This window comes from Bufo gargarizans, chromosome 3 (assembly GCF_014858855.1).
Source record: "Bufo gargarizans isolate SCDJY-AF-19 chromosome 3, ASM1485885v1, whole genome shotgun sequence".
NCBI lineage: Eukaryota > Metazoa > Chordata > Amphibia > Anura > Bufonidae > Bufo > Bufo gargarizans.
In genome coordinates this window covers 481,817,686-481,834,262 of record NC_058082.1, presented here as the reverse complement: position 1 = coordinate 481,834,262, position 16,577 = coordinate 481,817,686, and the positions used below count along the sequence as shown (strand labels likewise).

Genomic DNA, 16,577 nt, shown 5'->3' with positions numbered 1-16,577 from the left:
TCAAAAAATAAATAAAAAATTCTCATTCTCTTAATCCACTATTCAGCTGACTGTGGCGGGCTCATAAGAAATATCACTACCGGACGTCTGGTGTCACCCAACTTCCCAGGAAACTACAGCAATAACCTGACCTGCCACTGGGTCCTAGAGGCTCCTTTAGCACAACGCCTCCACCTGCATTTCGAGAAAGTCTCCCTGGCTGAGGATGATGACAGGTAAACTTATAGAAACTGCACGCACTAGCCAAAAATGTTATTTTTTATCTTAAACTGAGAAATATCACAATCTTATTACTAACCACAAAAATTGTATATTAAAAACAAATTTATGTTAAAATACAGTAATGGATCCTGGGAATATACTGCCATGTGTTTCATACATAGATGTGCTCTTCCTTACCTATTCTCTTGGCTCAATACCTTCCAAGATTTTGCGACACTCATGAGATCTCCATGATGTGTGTCGGTGTGTAGCCACCCAGTGGTTATGTTGTGAGTTGCAGTCTGTCAAGGGTTTTGCTAGCATGTCGAAATATTGTATTGAACTTGTTTCCTGAGAAATTGTGGTCTTGTAAGGGGTACTCTGTTTTCATAATGAATTTTCTTATCTACCCAAAGTACCCCAAACGCTGCATATTTTTGTCAATATACTGTTTTTCATGCCAGCACTGTCCTCCCCTTGTTCTCAGCATCACTGTATCCTGGCAGGATGTTTACAAGCAGAATTTCCTGTTCCTCATCTGCTTCCTCCTTGGTTTTTAAAACAAATATATATCTCATGGCTTGCTCTGCATGCCACGATGTTTTCTCTGCAATAGACAAGCCCCCTACACCTCCTCTCCACATGTTTGCTAGGCAGAGCATTCCTTGTAAAACATTACAGAGCTGGAATTAGAAAATCAAGCAGGAAGATGATGGAAACAGGAAGTTCTGCATGTAAACACATCTGGCCAGGATGCAGTGATGTTGAGCAAAGGGGAAGGAAATTGCTGACATGAAAACAGGTATGTGGGGAAAAAATAGTCAATGCTTGGGGTACTCTGGGCAAATCATTATGAAAATGGAGAACCCCTTTAACTAAATTCAAGAAATGATAAGTGTATTTTAAAAGCTATGGACACCTTCTGAGGCATGTTTTATTTATTTTATTCTACTTATTCAGGGCCACTTTCCCAGTATAATGGTGTAGCAGTAGGGTTCTGTATTTACATTGAAGCTCTTCATCTGATGGCTCATGTGAATCTCTTTTCTGTGAGCTCCTGAAGCTCATAAACACTTATTTAAGCCAAATTTCTATCAGTGTGGCAAGAACTGGAAGCTGGAACGAGTATTTATGAGCTGCCAAGAGTTCAAAGAATAGGGCTGCAGACTGAGCAGGCAGTTCTGCTGGATGAAGGGACTGAAGGTAAACAGAAAATGACAGTCTGCAGATACACTCTTAATTAACCCATGACATTTTTCACAAAGATCAATTGGAAAAAATTATTTTAGCCCAAAATGAGTGGAATACAATAACAATCTAATAATAATACCCATAGACTTTAACCCCTTACTGCCCAGCGCCGTACATATACAGCGCAACTGGACGTGACTTAATGCCAGCTCCTGCACCCGCCTGATCCGCGGCAGGGGTACGGCAGTCACTGATAGCTGGACCCCTGTGAAATCACCGATGCCAGCGCATTAACCCCTGCACGGCTGTGGTCAGCACTGACCGCGGCACATGCAATGTCTGTGCAGGGAGGAAGCAGCCATCGGGTCCCCGCGCTGCTGTGACAGGGACCCGTTGGCAGCCCGATGCCTTCCTTAGGCATCGTGGCTGCCTTCCGGGAGAGCCTGTAAGATCCAGCCCCCTGGATCTCACAGGCAAGCAGGCTGTAAGTGTATTACAGTTTGTAATACACTTACAGCCAATGCATCACAATACAGAAGAATTGTGATGCATTGTAAAGGGGATCAGACCCCCAAAAGTTGAATTAAAAAAATTAAGTGAAAAAAAGTTAAAAAAGTAAAGTTTAACATTTTTTTTTAAAGTTTCAAGTAAAAATAAAAGCGTCTTTTCCCCCCCAATTTTTTTTTAAAATAGGGTAAAAAAGAAAAGTAGACATATTAGGTATCGCCGTGTCCCTATCGACCGGCTCTATAAAAATATCACATGACCTAACCCCTCAGATGAGCACCGTCAAAAAAATAAAATAAAAACTGTGCTAAAAAAAACTTTTTTTTGTCACCTTATATCACTAAAAGTGCAACACTGAGTGATAAAAAAGGCATATGCCCCCCCAAAATAGTACCGATCTAACCGTCACCTCATCCCGCAAATAATGAGCCCCTAACTAAGACAATTGCCCAAAAAATAAAAAAAACTATGGCTCTCAGACTACGGAGATGCTAAAACATGTTTTTTTTTGTTTCAAAAATGCTTTTATTGTGTAAAATGTAAAAAACAATTAAAAAAGTAGACATATTTTTACATCGTAAAAAAAAAAAAACATCCACCTCTATAAAACTATCACATGACCTAACCCCTCAGGTGAACACTGTAAAAAAAAAAAAAAAAAAAAATGTGTAAAAAAAGCCATACGCACCCCAAAATAGTGCCAATCAAACCGTCACCTCATCCAGCAAAAAAATGAGACCCGACCTAAGACAATCGCCAAAAAAATAAAAATAAAATAGGGCTCAGAATATGGACACACTGAAACATGCTTTTATATTAGGTATCACAGCGTCCGTAACAACCTGCTCTATAAAAATGAAATAAAAATGGTGCCAAAACAGCTATTTTTTGTTATCCTGCCTCACAAAAAGTGTAATATAGTGCAACCAAAAATCATATGTACCCTAAAATAGTACCAACAAAACTGCCACCTTATCCCGTAGTTTCCAAAATTGGGTGCATCAGGGGGGGTCTTCAAATGTGACATGGCAGCTTAAAATTATCCCAGTGAAATCTGCCCTCCAAAAACCATATGGCGTTCCTTTCCTTCTGAGCCCTGCAGTGTGCCCGTACAGCAGTTATGACCACATATGGGGTGTTTCTGTAAACTAAAGAGTCAGGGCAATAAATATTGAGTTTTGTTTGGATGTTAATCCTTGCTCTGTTAGTGGAAAATAAATCGATTAAAATGGAAAATCTGCCAAAAAAAGGAAATTCTGAAATTTCATCTCTATTTTCCATTAATTTTTGTGGAACACCTAAAGGGTTAACAAAGTTTGTAAAATCAGTTTTGAATACCTTGAGGGGTGTAGTTTATAGAATGGGGTCATTTTTGGGTGGTTTCTATTATGTAAGCCTCACAAAGTGACTTCAGACCTGAACTGGTCCTCAAAAAGTGGGTTTTGGAAGATTTGCTTCTAAACTTCTAAGCCGTCTAACATCCCCAAAAAATAAATGTCATTCACAAAATGATCCAAACATGAAGTAGACATATTGGGAATGTAAAGTAGTAACTATTTCGGAGTTATTACTATCTATCATAAAAGTAGAGAAATTGAAATTTGGAAATGTGCTAATTTTTCCAACTTTTTAGTAAATTTGGTATTTTTTGTAAATAAAAATGATTTTTTTTTTTACTCAATTTTACCACTGTCATGAAGTACAATATGTGACGAGAAAACAATCTCAGAATGTCCTGGATAAGTAAAAGCGTTTTAAAGTTAGTACCACATAAATGGGGTACAATTACATACCAGTACACAGCCTTGACAGTTCAAAAACCAGCTCACAGGGGGAGGCTAAATACGATTTAAAATGTACCTATTGTACAATTATATTGGATACATTAGCTCAGCAATATATTCTATTTGGAACTTGTATTTGCAAATTATATCTGAAAGCAGGTGGTTACTGTAGCACACATGCTCATTAAATACAATTTCTTACATTGTAAGGAAACATTCACCCTCCATGTTCCTCTCTGTACCTCAATGCCCAACAGAAGATCAAATTGAGATTATATTCCAAGAAAAATAGACAGAAACTCGGTACAGCTGAAAATCAATATTATAAACCACAGTATGATGAGCATACTTCCCAAGAAATCTAGATTGCAGCCTACTCGAGTACTGGATCAATATTTTAAAACACTGTTTTCCTGCTTAAAATAATGTTCTAATTGGCAAAAATTAGAATCAAACGTATATTTCTTATTTCTTATCCAGCGCCTGATGTTTGTTCGCTTCATGTTGCCGGCTTGAGAACACATATTGACAGTCTGATAATGTCACTTGTTTGCTCTGCAGGCTCATTATCCGAGATGGAAATACCATTGACTCCCCGCCTGTGTATGACTCTTATGAGGTGGAATATCTTCCAATTGAAGGTTTACTCAGTACGGCTCGACACCTTTTTATAGAACTAACAACGGATAGCAGCGGCAGCTCCACGGGGGTGGCACTTCGTTATCAAGGTGATCCTATTTGTTTTTTCTGTCCTGAGGTTTATTCCCTTAGTCTCTTTGGTTCTGCTTTAAATCACGTTTCCCAGAGAGTACTGCTACACATAAGTATGGGATTGCTGGGTAGCAGGGGATTCCAATAAACGACACTTCTTTGACCAGATAGAGAGCTATGGCAATGACCTGAATCTTTGCCCCCCAAAAAACTAGATCAGTGCCCAGAAGAAGATAATTACGCAATAACTCATACTCCAAAGTAACAAGTCATGGAACATACAGATGTGATCTTTGGTTTTATCAATGGTCCCATTTACATAATTTTAAGCTATGTTTATGCCTTATGCACAAGACAGATCCATAGGCACTCCATGTCCCACCATATGGTGATTAGTACGGCACTGTATAATGGAAATATTATTTTCTAAAACTACTGTATGTACGTACACTAGGTAGGTACAGTATGGACCACAGAAGGTGAAATTGGGCTGTTTAATGTAGCTATATGATGTTTGTGTGCATGAGCTTATCATGCATCATGTTATAGTCTGTTATCGCAGTGGTTCCCACTGTGTCACCCAACAGATTTAACTTTGGGCTAATCCTAAGGGCATTATCCTAGCAGTCCCCTGGTATTCACCCTTTAAGCCCTATACAGGTATTTGTACTTCGTTGCAGGGGAGCCACCAGGTTGCTACCTCCTGGCGTAGTCTCTGTATGGTTGACAGCTGACCAACAGGGGTCAGAGCCACTGGTGAGGAGCACAGAGGGGTGAGGCAAAACTGTAGTCAGAGACAGACCAAGGTCAGGGCTGATGGAGTACGTTCAATATGGTAAATGGTCCAAGGTCAGGGCAGGCCAATGAAGGGTCAATACAAAGGTCAGATACAGGTCAGGTTAGACAGCAGGGGGTCAGAATCCAGAAAACTAGCAGAACCCAGAACACGGGAAGACAAACGAATACAGCACACCTTTTGCAGGACTCTAGCATGCCAGACAGTCTATTACTCAGGTACCCTCCCACAGGGGAAGGTGACTGAAGTACACCAAGGTAGCCAGACATTGACTGGTGACAATTAGGACATGTGCACATTCCCTAAGGGCAGAGGAAGAAAGCCCTATTGGCAAGCAAACAGCACCATGCATGGACGGACAGAGCAGGCTCAGCGGCCGGACACACTGGGAAGAAGGGAACAGCAGAAGGTGGGTCCGTGCCTCTGTGTCCTGGGCAACCGAGGCAGGTGAGCAGAACCGTGGCAGCCTCGGGCCACCACTGCAACATAGTCTCACCTTCTGTACAGCATGACTTCTTTATGAAATTCTTGTTTCTCTAGTTACCATACATTTATATAAAAAAAAGGTATCCTAACTTATTTAGCCATTTGGATTTTGTCCCAATTGACTGTAGCCACCACACTTAATTTTATATAGAACATGGAAAGCTTCACAGTTTTATTTCTCTTCTACAGCCTATGAGCAAGGACATTGCTATGAACCTTTTGTAAAATATGGCAACTTTACAAGTAGTGATCCGACCTTCGCTGTTGGAACCATTGTGGAGTTCAGCTGTGATCCTGGATATACACTGGAGCAAGGATCCACTATCATTGAGTGCCAAGATTCTGGGGATCCCCAGTGGAATGAGACAGAACCTGCATGCAGAGGTGACAACTAACTCAACATCTAGACAATTCATTTGCTTTATGTAAAAAATTGTTATTTGTAGCAAGGTAAAAAAAAATGGAATATAATACATTTATCACTGGAAAGTAGTATCATAGTAGGTCTTCATGGCAGAGATGAGAGGCTGATATCTGATTTTCTTCCTATCAGCTGTCTGCAGTGGGGAGATCACAGACTCTGCTGGAGTGGTTCTGTCACCCAACTGGCCAGAAGCTTATGGTAAGGGGCAGGATTGCATCTGGGGTATCCATGTAGAGGAGGAGAAGAGAATCCTCTTGGACATACAAGTGTAAGTGTTGCTGTGTTCTTTCTACTAATCGGTACTTTTTGTACAGACTACAAACAATCCCTGTGTGGACTGATGCAGTCATACTTTCATCCCTTCCATCTATCAAGTATTTGTTGTTAAAATATCTTCAGTACGGCAGCAAGATGTAGGGTATAGAGATGAGTGTGACTACAGGAACAAACTACGCAGAGTTATCGTCTGTTACCATGGAGACACATGGGTCTGAATAGGAGCTGTAAACACAAAACAGTAAAATATCTTGATGGGGATATAGTGAGCAGTCGACCACAGTATATATAGTCTATAGTTCCAGAGGCCAAACTAAAACTGCCTTTATAGTTCTGAGATTCTGACCAAACCAAACCTCTTGATTCAGAGAGGTTATTCATTCCAAGCAGAAGCCATATCTCATCCATTCTTGCTTTACCAACTTTAAATAGAGAATGTAAATATCTAATGTACACCAATGTAGCACTGGTTACCTCTCATATATAGATATAGATAAGTTAGCTGGATCGATGAAGAAATCCCGCGCCTGCGCCGTCCACTTCTGTATTCGGCGCAGTGAGTGAAGGACGCGCCCATGGTGCCGGCTTCCTCACTGTGACGTAGTTGGCGCAAGCGCAGTGAGGAAGCCAGCACCAGGAGTACGTTTTTCACTCACTGCACCTGCGCCGAATACAGAAGTGGACGGCTCAGGCGCGGGATTTCTTCAGCGATCCAGCTACCTCGGATGTCACTCAAGAGGAGCGGGGCGGGCTAAACGGAGGACCTGGGCGGGATGAATGGTTAGTAGACCGAGCCTCTAGGTGCTAAATCAACGCCCTAATAGCACCTAGAGGCTCATTTAAAAATGTGTTTTTTCGGAGAACGGCTTGAGGGACAAAAGTATAAAGAACACTGTTATGTACTGCTGACATTAGCACATCGCTAATGTCAGTCAGCTACATAACAGAATTTCTGATGATAGAAACCCCTTAAGGACTATTGATGTGTGTGGCAGCAGCAATATATATTTTTAGCGCAATCTTTGCTAAATTGCTAAAACTTTGCAGACCCAAAAGTCCTTTTAAAGACTATTTTGTGTTGCAGCAATATCTATTTTTAGTGCATCTTGCGCTAAATAGCGTGCAATAGTTAGGCCGCTGCAGACAGCGACATTATCTGCGCTACATCTCCTGTGTAATGTTTCCACATCCCAAATACCTGTGACATTCCATGTAATTTTATATTAGCCACTGCTGACATCAGCGACATTATCTGCGGTATTTCTCCTGTGTAACGTTTCCACATCCCAAATACCTGTGACATTCCATGTAATTTTATATTAGCCACTGCTGACATCAGCGACATTATCTGCGGTATTTCTCCTGTGTAACGTTTCCACATTCCAAATACCTGTGATATTCCCTGTAATTTTATATTAGCCACTGCTGACATCAGCGACATTATCTGCGGTATTTCTCCTGTGTAACGTTTCCACATCCCAAAAAACGGTGACATTCCCTGTAATTGTTTATTAGCCGATGCTGACATCAGCGACATTATCATCCCAAATACCTTTTTTTTTTTGCGCATACACTTACAAATCCTACGCTACTGTACGTGTGACATACTTTCAAGCATATATAACATTTAATATAAAGACGGCGAGCAGTAAGGGACAGCGAAGTGGCCGTGATGCTGATACTGCACGCAATGGTCATGGCCCTGGGCGCGTTGAAACTGTGCCTGCTGCCATAGCACAAGAAAAACAATCATCCACGATGCCTAGCTTCCCAGTTTACAGGGCTGTGCAAGACAACGCTCTCGAAGTCAGACCAGTGCGGCCAGATGATCGGTTGGATTGCAGCAGATAATGCTTCCATTCGGTTAAGCACCACCCTGTCTTCCACCAAGTCCAGTCTCGGTAGCCAAGAGTTTGGTCAATACAATCCTCACCCTGATCCTCCTTCCTCCCCCCATGGAGAGTCTTGCCAAACAAGTGATCCCACACTCGAATATTCAGAGGAGCTCTTTTCAGCGCCATTCCTTCATTTGGGCCTCTCGACAAGCCCGCTTGAAGAGGGACATAAGATCTTGTGCCCTGATTCCCAAACTCTTGAGCATCCACAGTCACAAGAAGATGACGGTGGGGAACGGCAATTAGTGTTTCACGAGGTGGATGATGATGATGAGACACCGTTGCCAATAAGTCAACAGCAATTAGTGTCTCAAAAGGTTGATGATGACTATGGGACAGAGTTGTCAATAAGTGAGGTTGTTGTTAGGTCAACAATTCAGGAGGATGAGCAGAGTGAGGAAGTGGAAGAGGAGTTGGTGGACGATGAAGTCACTGACCCAACCTGGGAAGGTGGCAAGCCGAGCGAGGACAGCAGTACAGAGGGGGGAGGCATCCGCACCACCGCAACAGGCTGGAAGAGGCAGTGGGGTGGCAAAAGGAAGAAGGCAGACCACACCAAACAGGCCCGCAACTGTTCCCTGGAGCACACCCTTGCAGAAATCTCCCTTGCCAAGGGGTATGTGTTCCGCAGTCTGGCGTTTTTTGGAGGAAAGTGCAGATGACAAAAGAATTGTAATTTGCAACCTGTGCCATACAAAAATGAGCAGGGGCGTGAACACTACCAACCTCAACACCACCAGGATGATCCACCACATGGCATCAAAGCACTGTAATAGGTGGGTCCACAATCTGTGTCTATGGGTCACACCACTGCCTCCTCTGTCCCTGTGTTTTGTGCTAGCCAATCCCCTGTCGAAGGTGCAGGCCCGGATGCCTCCCGCCCTGCACCTGGACCTTCGCAAGCACCATCAGCGACCACATCCACTTCCATGTCCTAGCACAGCGTACAAATGTCCTTACCCCAGGCATTTGAACGCAAGCACAAATACCCAGCCACCCACCCACAGGCCATAGCACTTAATGCACAACTTTCCAAATTACTGGCCCTGGAAATGTTGCCATTTAGGCTTGTGGACACTGAGGCCTTCCGCAGCCTGATGTCGGCAGCTGTCCCTAGTTACACAGTCCCCAGCCGCCACTATTTTTCACGGTGTGCCATGCCCGCCTTACACCAGCATGTGTCCCATAACATCACCCGTGCCCTGACCAACGCAGTTACTGGGAAGGTCCAAATAACCACTGACACATGGACAAGTGCTTTCGGCCAGGGACTCTACATTACCCTGACGGCACACTGGGTGAACGTTGTGGAGGCCAGGAGCGAATTGTACCCTGGGATGGCACAGGTGCTACTGACACCAAAGATTGCGGGCCCTAATTCCATCAGGGTTTCCGCCACCACCTACATAAGTGGCTCCAAACCCCACTTCTCCTCCTCTTCCACTTCCACCTCAGAATTATCCTCTTACAGCACCAGTCAGCCATCAGTCAGTAGCTGGAAGCAGTGTAGCACTGCAGTGGGGAAGCGTCAACAGGCCGTACTTAAGCTGATCTGCTTAGGGTACTTTCACACTTGCGTTTTTCTTTTCCGGCATAGAGTTCCGTCACAGGGGCTCTATACCGGAAAAGAACTGATCAGTTTTATCCCCATGCCTTTTGAATGGAGAGTTAGGGCTCTTTCACACTTGCGTTCTTTTCCTCCGGCATAGAGTTCCGTCGTCGGGGCTCTATGCCGGAAGAATCCTGATCAGGATTATCCTAATGCATTCTGAATGGAGAGAAATCTGTTCAGGATGCATCAGGATGTCTTCAGTTCAGGACCGGAACGTTTTTTTGGCCGGAGAAAATACTGCAGCATGCTGCGCTTTTTGCTCCGGCCAAAAATCCTAAACACTTGCCGCAAGGCCGGATCCGGAATTAATGCCCATTGAAAGGATCCGACGTTTAGCTTTTTCTGAATGGTTACCAAGGCTGCCAGGACGCTGAAGTCCTGGCAGCCATGGTAAAGTGTAGTGGGGAGCGGGGGAGCAGCATAATTACCGTCCGTGCAGCTCCCGGAGCGCTTCAGAGTGATGTCAGGGCGCCCCACGCGCATGGATGACGTGATCGCATGGCACGTCATTCTGGAGCGCCCCGGGAGCCGCACGGACAGGTAAGTATACTGCTCCCCCAGCTCCCCACTACTACTATGGCAACCAGGACTTTAATAGCGTCCTGGCTGCCATAGTAACACTGAACGCATTTTGAAGACGGATCCTTCTTCAAATGCTTTCAGTTCACTTGCATTTTTCCGGATCCGGCGTGTAATTCCGGCAAATGGAGTACACAATGGATCCGGACAATGCAAGTGTGAAAGAGGCCTAATCCGTTCAGTTTGCATCAGGATGTCTTCAGTTCAGTCGTTTTGACTGATCAGGCAAAAGAGAAAACTGCAGCATGCTACCGGATCCGGCATTTTTTCCCATAGGAATGTATTAGCGCCGGATCCGGCATTCAGAGTACCAGAATTCCGGATCCGTCGTTCCGGCATGCGCAGATCGGTAAAAATGTGAAAAGCGGAGAGACGGATCCGTCCTTGCAATGCATTTGTGAGACGGATCCGTCTCACAAATGCTTTCAGTCAGCGGCAGATCGGCGGATCCGGCGGGCAGTTCCGACGATGGAACTGCCCGCCGGATTACACTGCCGCAAGTGTGAAAGTACCCTAAGGTGACAAACAGCACAAAGAGCTGTGCCAGGGGATAAGAGACCAGACTGAGCTGTGGCTCTCGCCACTCAAACTAGAACCAGGCATGGTTGTGTCTGATAATAGCCGTAACTTGGAGGCGGTTTTGGAGCTCAGCAAGCTCACACACATCCCATGCCTAGCCACATCTTTAACTTAGGCTACTTTCACACTCGCGTTTGGTGCGGATCCGTCATGGAACTGCACAAACGCATCCGTTCAGATAATACAACCGCATGCATCCGTTCAGAACGAATCCGTTTGTACTATCTTTAACATAGCCAAAACGGATACGTCTTGAACACCATTGAAAGTCAATCGGGGACAGATCCGTTTTCTATTGTGCCATATTGCATTAAACTGATCCGTCCCCATTGACTTAGATTGCGTGTCAGGAAGCATCCGTTTGGCTCAGTTTCATCAGAAAGACACCTAAACGCTGCTTGCAAAGCAGAATGGAGGCAGAACGGAGCCAAACGGAGGCAAACTGATGCATTCTGAGCGGATCCTTATCCATTCAGAATGCATTAAGGGCAAAACTGATCCGTTTTGGACCGCTTGTGAGAGCCCTGAACGGATCTCACAAACTGAAACCAGAATGCCAGAGTGAAAGTGGCCTAAGTGATTCAGCGGTTTCTCAAAACCTACCCCAATTTGCCTGAGCTACTAGTGAAGGTGCTCTTCGTCATCGACAGCTTCAGCTGGTCCGTCAACGCTGCAGCAGCGTTTTCAATTGCCAGCTCACCGACTATTGTGCAACGCGAGCATGCGCTGAAACGACGCATTCCACATGTTGGCCAGGCTTTGTGAGCAGCAGAGGGCAGTAGTGGAATACCAGCTGCAACATGGTTGTCACCTTTCTAGTCAGCTTCCGCTCTGAACAAGCGAGAAGTGGACATGGATGTCTGACCTTTGTGAGGTTTTTAGAAACTTTGAGGAATCAACACAGATGGTGAGCGGCGATACGGCGATAACGCTATTATCAGCGTCACCATCCCACGTCTGTGTCTACTCAAACGCTCGCTGATCACAATTAAGGCCGACGCTTTGCATGTGGAAGAGGTGGAAATGGGGGAAGACAGTACACAGGGTGATAGCCAGACCACCCTCAGTTCATCTTCTCAGCGCAAATTGGATGATGATAAGGAGGAGGAGCAGGAGACGGTTGCCTCCATTACAGAGGGTAGTACCCATGGAAATTAATTCCATCTGTTCAGCGTGGATGGGGAGAAGAGGAGGATGAGGAGATTGAGAGTCATCCTCCTGATGACAACAGTGAAGTCTTGCCTGTTGGCTGACTTTATGTTAGGCTGTCTTTTCCGTGACCTACGTGTTTTACGCATTTTGGACAACACCGATTACTGGGTGTTCACCCTTCTCGATCCCCGCTACAAAGAGAACGTTTCATCTCTCCTTCCTGTGGTGGAGAGGATGAGCAATATGGTGCATACTTGTGGAAAAATGGCTCCAAAAATTTCCAGCTGACAACGCTGGCGGCAGAGTACGTAGTTCCTTGGGCAACCGAGGAGGGGAGACGAGGGGAACACACAGCAGTTCCAACAGAGGCAGGGCAACACTTTCCAAAGCCTGGGACAGTTCCATGATACCCCACCAGCACCCTCACCCTGATGCGCGGCCTAGTGTCACAAGGGGGGAAACATTTTGGAAGATGGTGAAGAAGTACGTAGCAGACCGTGTCAGCGTCGTCAATGATCCTTACAACTACTGGGTATCCAAGCTGGACACATGGCACGAACTGGCGCTCTACGCCTTGGAGGTGCTGACCTGCCCTGCAGCCAACGTTTTGTCAGAGCGGGTATTCAGCGCTGCTGGGGGCATAATAACTGATAAGCGCATCCACCTGTTCACTGAAAATGCTGACAGGTTGACTCTTATAAAAATGAACAAGGCCTGGATTGTCCCTGACTTCTCTACTCCACCAGACGAAAGCGGCTGAACATAAAGGTACTTTAAATGTGTTTTTTATAATGTACTGAATAAACTGTATTCCCATGCACCCCTTCCACCATAAAAAGGGTATATGGTTCAACCTTCCTTTTCTCGTCCTCCTCCTCTTCCATCATATCAACATGGTTATTAGTCTGCCCTCACTCCTAAGGTTGTAGAGGGTTAGCTCTCCTGCAGGCCTTCACATATAATGTTTTAGAGGGTCAGCTCACCAGCAGGCCCTCACCTACAATCTTTAAGAGGGTCAGATCACCTGCAGGCCCTCGCATATGTTTTTGAGGGTCAACTCACCAGCAGGCCCACAACAATAATGTTTTAAAGGGTCAGCTCACCAGCAGGCCCTCACTCATAATTTTTTCAATGGTCAGCTCAGCAGCAGGCACTCACCCATAATTTTTTCGATGCTCAGATCAGAAGCAGGCACTCGCCCCTAATGTTTTAGAGAGTCAGCTCTGCAACAGACCCTCACCCCTAATGTTTTAGATGGTCAGCTCAGCAGCAGGCCCTTTCCCGTAATGTTTTACAGGGTCACCAGCAGGCCCTTGCTCCTAATGTTTTTGAGGGTCACAAGCATGCCATCAATCATAATTTTTCAAGGGTGTGTATGATGCCCTCCTTTATGTGTAATGAAGGGTGTATTGGAGTGCCAGTTCGTTGTAATTTTTGGAAACCCTTTCACTTAGTGCATAGGCTTTATGAATGTAGGCGTCCCACTACCTGAACAATTGTACCACAATGTGAATGAGGCCCTCCTTTATGTGATATACAGGTTGTATCGGAGTGCATCTTCCTTGCAATTTTTGGCAGCACTTTCACTTTATATACAAGTAAATATACAGGAAAGAATATTTCCTAACAATTTTTCCTCTAAAATCGATTTTATCTTCAGTTTTGTGCGGATTATTGTCAGTCTGTAAAAGTGGCGTACTATTCAGACAACATCGTTCCCAGCAGCGACCTGGGAGTCCAAGATGTATCCAGACATCCCCCCCATTCTGTTCCCGAACCATTTCGGTGGTGTTTCCATCAATTTCTGACCTTTTCCTATGACCCAGACACCCTCCCCTCTTCAGAGCAGGGGGTGCCTGGTTTAATGCTCGGGTTCTCCCATTGACTTCCATTGTGCTCGGGTGCTCAGTAGAGCACCTAAGAATCCTGAGGTGTTCGACCCGAACACCCGAGCACTTTGGTGCTCGATCAATACTAATGGTTATGTTTTTTGCACAGAACATTGTGGACTTTTTTTTGATCAATTCCAACGAAGAATGCCCTGCTCCTAAACAGCCATATTGCAGGATGTCAGTAGCTCAGTGTGTTCAGTCAGAGAAATTAATCGTCACTACTGGAAAACATAAGTTTGTGACCATAGAGGAGGGTATTTTATGAGTACTGCCTGGTGATTAATCTGGATATTCTCAGCCCACATTCCCCGGCGCTCATTCCTCCTTTCTTCTAGGGAATGGATGTTGAGGAACGAGACGGTTTCTGTGGGATTATTAATATACTTTCTTGCTCTATTGGTTAATTAATATTCTCTCATTTGCATATCTCTCTTTTTCCTTGTCTTGCCTGGAGTTGTCATTTCTAAACATATGATCGTAATAAACGATCCCGTTCTGTTTTTCCACCAGTGGCTGTCAGCAAAATTAATTTTCTGCTCCGCACTCCTAACCGATGTACCCTCCACCATATCACAGCTTTTACAGAAAGCTCAGATCCCAGCTTGTGACGTGCTTGATGTGGCGTACCAATTTTCACTGACTAGATAGCAGCTTTTTACATCATACAGGAATGTAGGAACTAGGAAGGTTACGGCAAAATAGGTTTAATTACATTTTATCCTTTTTTCTACATAGTAGTTCTCGTGTAATGCAAGTTTTTTTTCTACACCTCCCTTGACTTGTAAAAATCACAGACCAAGAAGAATGAAATAACTGTGTTATTGTTATATTATAATATTTTTGCTGTGTATAAGTCTGTTAAATTCAGTTTCTAGATGTGTTAAGCATTAAATATTGCAACTTATACATTTTAAAGGCAAGTCTACTTTTGGACAACACTCCTAGAGAATGAAAAAGTTTTTCCCTTTTTTTTATATAGGCAAAGCATCTTCATAATGAAATGTATAATATATCTGTATATATTTTTTAGTTTGCATTGTTTTCTTGTTCATTAAAGAGAACGTCACCCCAGAATGCAGTGCAATCTGCAGGCAACATGATATAGAGCAGGAGAAGCTGCAGATTGATTTATGGTTTGTGGGAAAAGATCTAGAAAAACTTGTCATTTATACAGTGCATTTATATCTCTGCTATTTCTGAACTTAAACAGGCCATTTCATGGGATTATGCGTTACAAACTGGTCTGCTTACCAAGTGCAGCCCCTACAAAAAATACCCCTCCGTTCCGCCGCTGTGCCCCCTGCTGTTTTTGGTGCCTGATTTGTTCAGTTGGGCCATCGGTACAGGGAGGAGGAGACATTTGGTTTTCTCAATGGATGTCTCCTTCTCCCTGGCTCTGATGCTGTCTAATTGCAGAGGACCATATCACAGCCAGAAGGTGAGCTGTTTTTTCTCCCTGGCTGTGATGCGGTCCACTGTGATTGCATGGCATCACAGCCAGAGAGGAGGAGACGCCCATTGAGAAAACCAAATGTCTCCTCCTTCCTGTACCTATGGTCTAAATTAACATATCAAGCACCAAAAACAGCAGCGAAATGGAGGGGTATTTTTGAAATATCTGGTTAGCATACAAATTTGCAACACATAATCCCAGCTATCTCTGTATACACACTTGCACAGGGAATGCTATCAATTACTTAAAACACCTTCACGGTGTACAACTTGCAACAGTGACACAGATAACGGTATCAATCACTGATAAGACCTCCCTGTATACAGCTATCAGTGGCTGACAGCTATCTCTGTATACACACTTGCACAGAGAATGTTACCAATCACTAATAACAACTCCCCCTGTGTACAGCTATCTCTGTATACACACTTACATAGAGAATACTATCAATCACTGATAACACCTCCCCCATGTACAGCTATCCGTGACTGACAGCTATCTCTGTGTACACAATAACACAGAGAATGTTATCAATCACTAATAACACCTCCCCCATGTACAGCTATCACTGATTGAGAGTTATCTCTGTATACACACTAACACAGAGAATGCTATCAATCATTGATATCACCTCCCCGTGTACAACTATCAGTGACGGGACAGCTGTCTGTAAACACATTTACACAGATAATACAATCAATCACTGATAACACCTCCCTAGTGTACAGCTATTAGGGGCTGGCAGCTATCTCTGTATACACAGTTACACAGAGAGTGCTATCAATCACTGATATCACCTCCCTCATTTACAACTGAATTCAGAAATTACAGAGAGATAAATCTATAAATTACAAGTTTTATGAATCTTTTCCCACAAAACTGTACATGAATCTGCTCAGCTCTTCCCTCTCTTTAACATGCTGCCTGCAAATTACATTTTATGTCATCTAATAACCCTTATCGCTCAACTACTGAGAGCTCATAAACACTTATTTAAGCCACATTCTTATCAGTATGATAAGAACTGAGCTATAATAAG

General features: G+C 44.0%; 1 protein-coding gene across 1 annotated transcript in view; it reads left to right on the top strand.

Annotated features, from left to right (window-relative positions):
* SEZ6 (seizure related 6 homolog) overlaps positions 1-16,577 on the top strand; it is a 533,546-nt gene that overhangs the window by 454,620 nt on the left and 62,349 nt on the right. The window contains exons 7-10 of the mRNA XM_044285764.1: positions 47-215; positions 4,245-4,411; positions 5,866-6,060; positions 6,230-6,368. Coding sequence (XP_044141699.1) covers positions 47-215; positions 4,245-4,411; positions 5,866-6,060; positions 6,230-6,368 — 670 coding nt within the window. The remainder of the gene's footprint in view (positions 1-46; positions 216-4,244; positions 4,412-5,865; positions 6,061-6,229; positions 6,369-16,577) is intronic.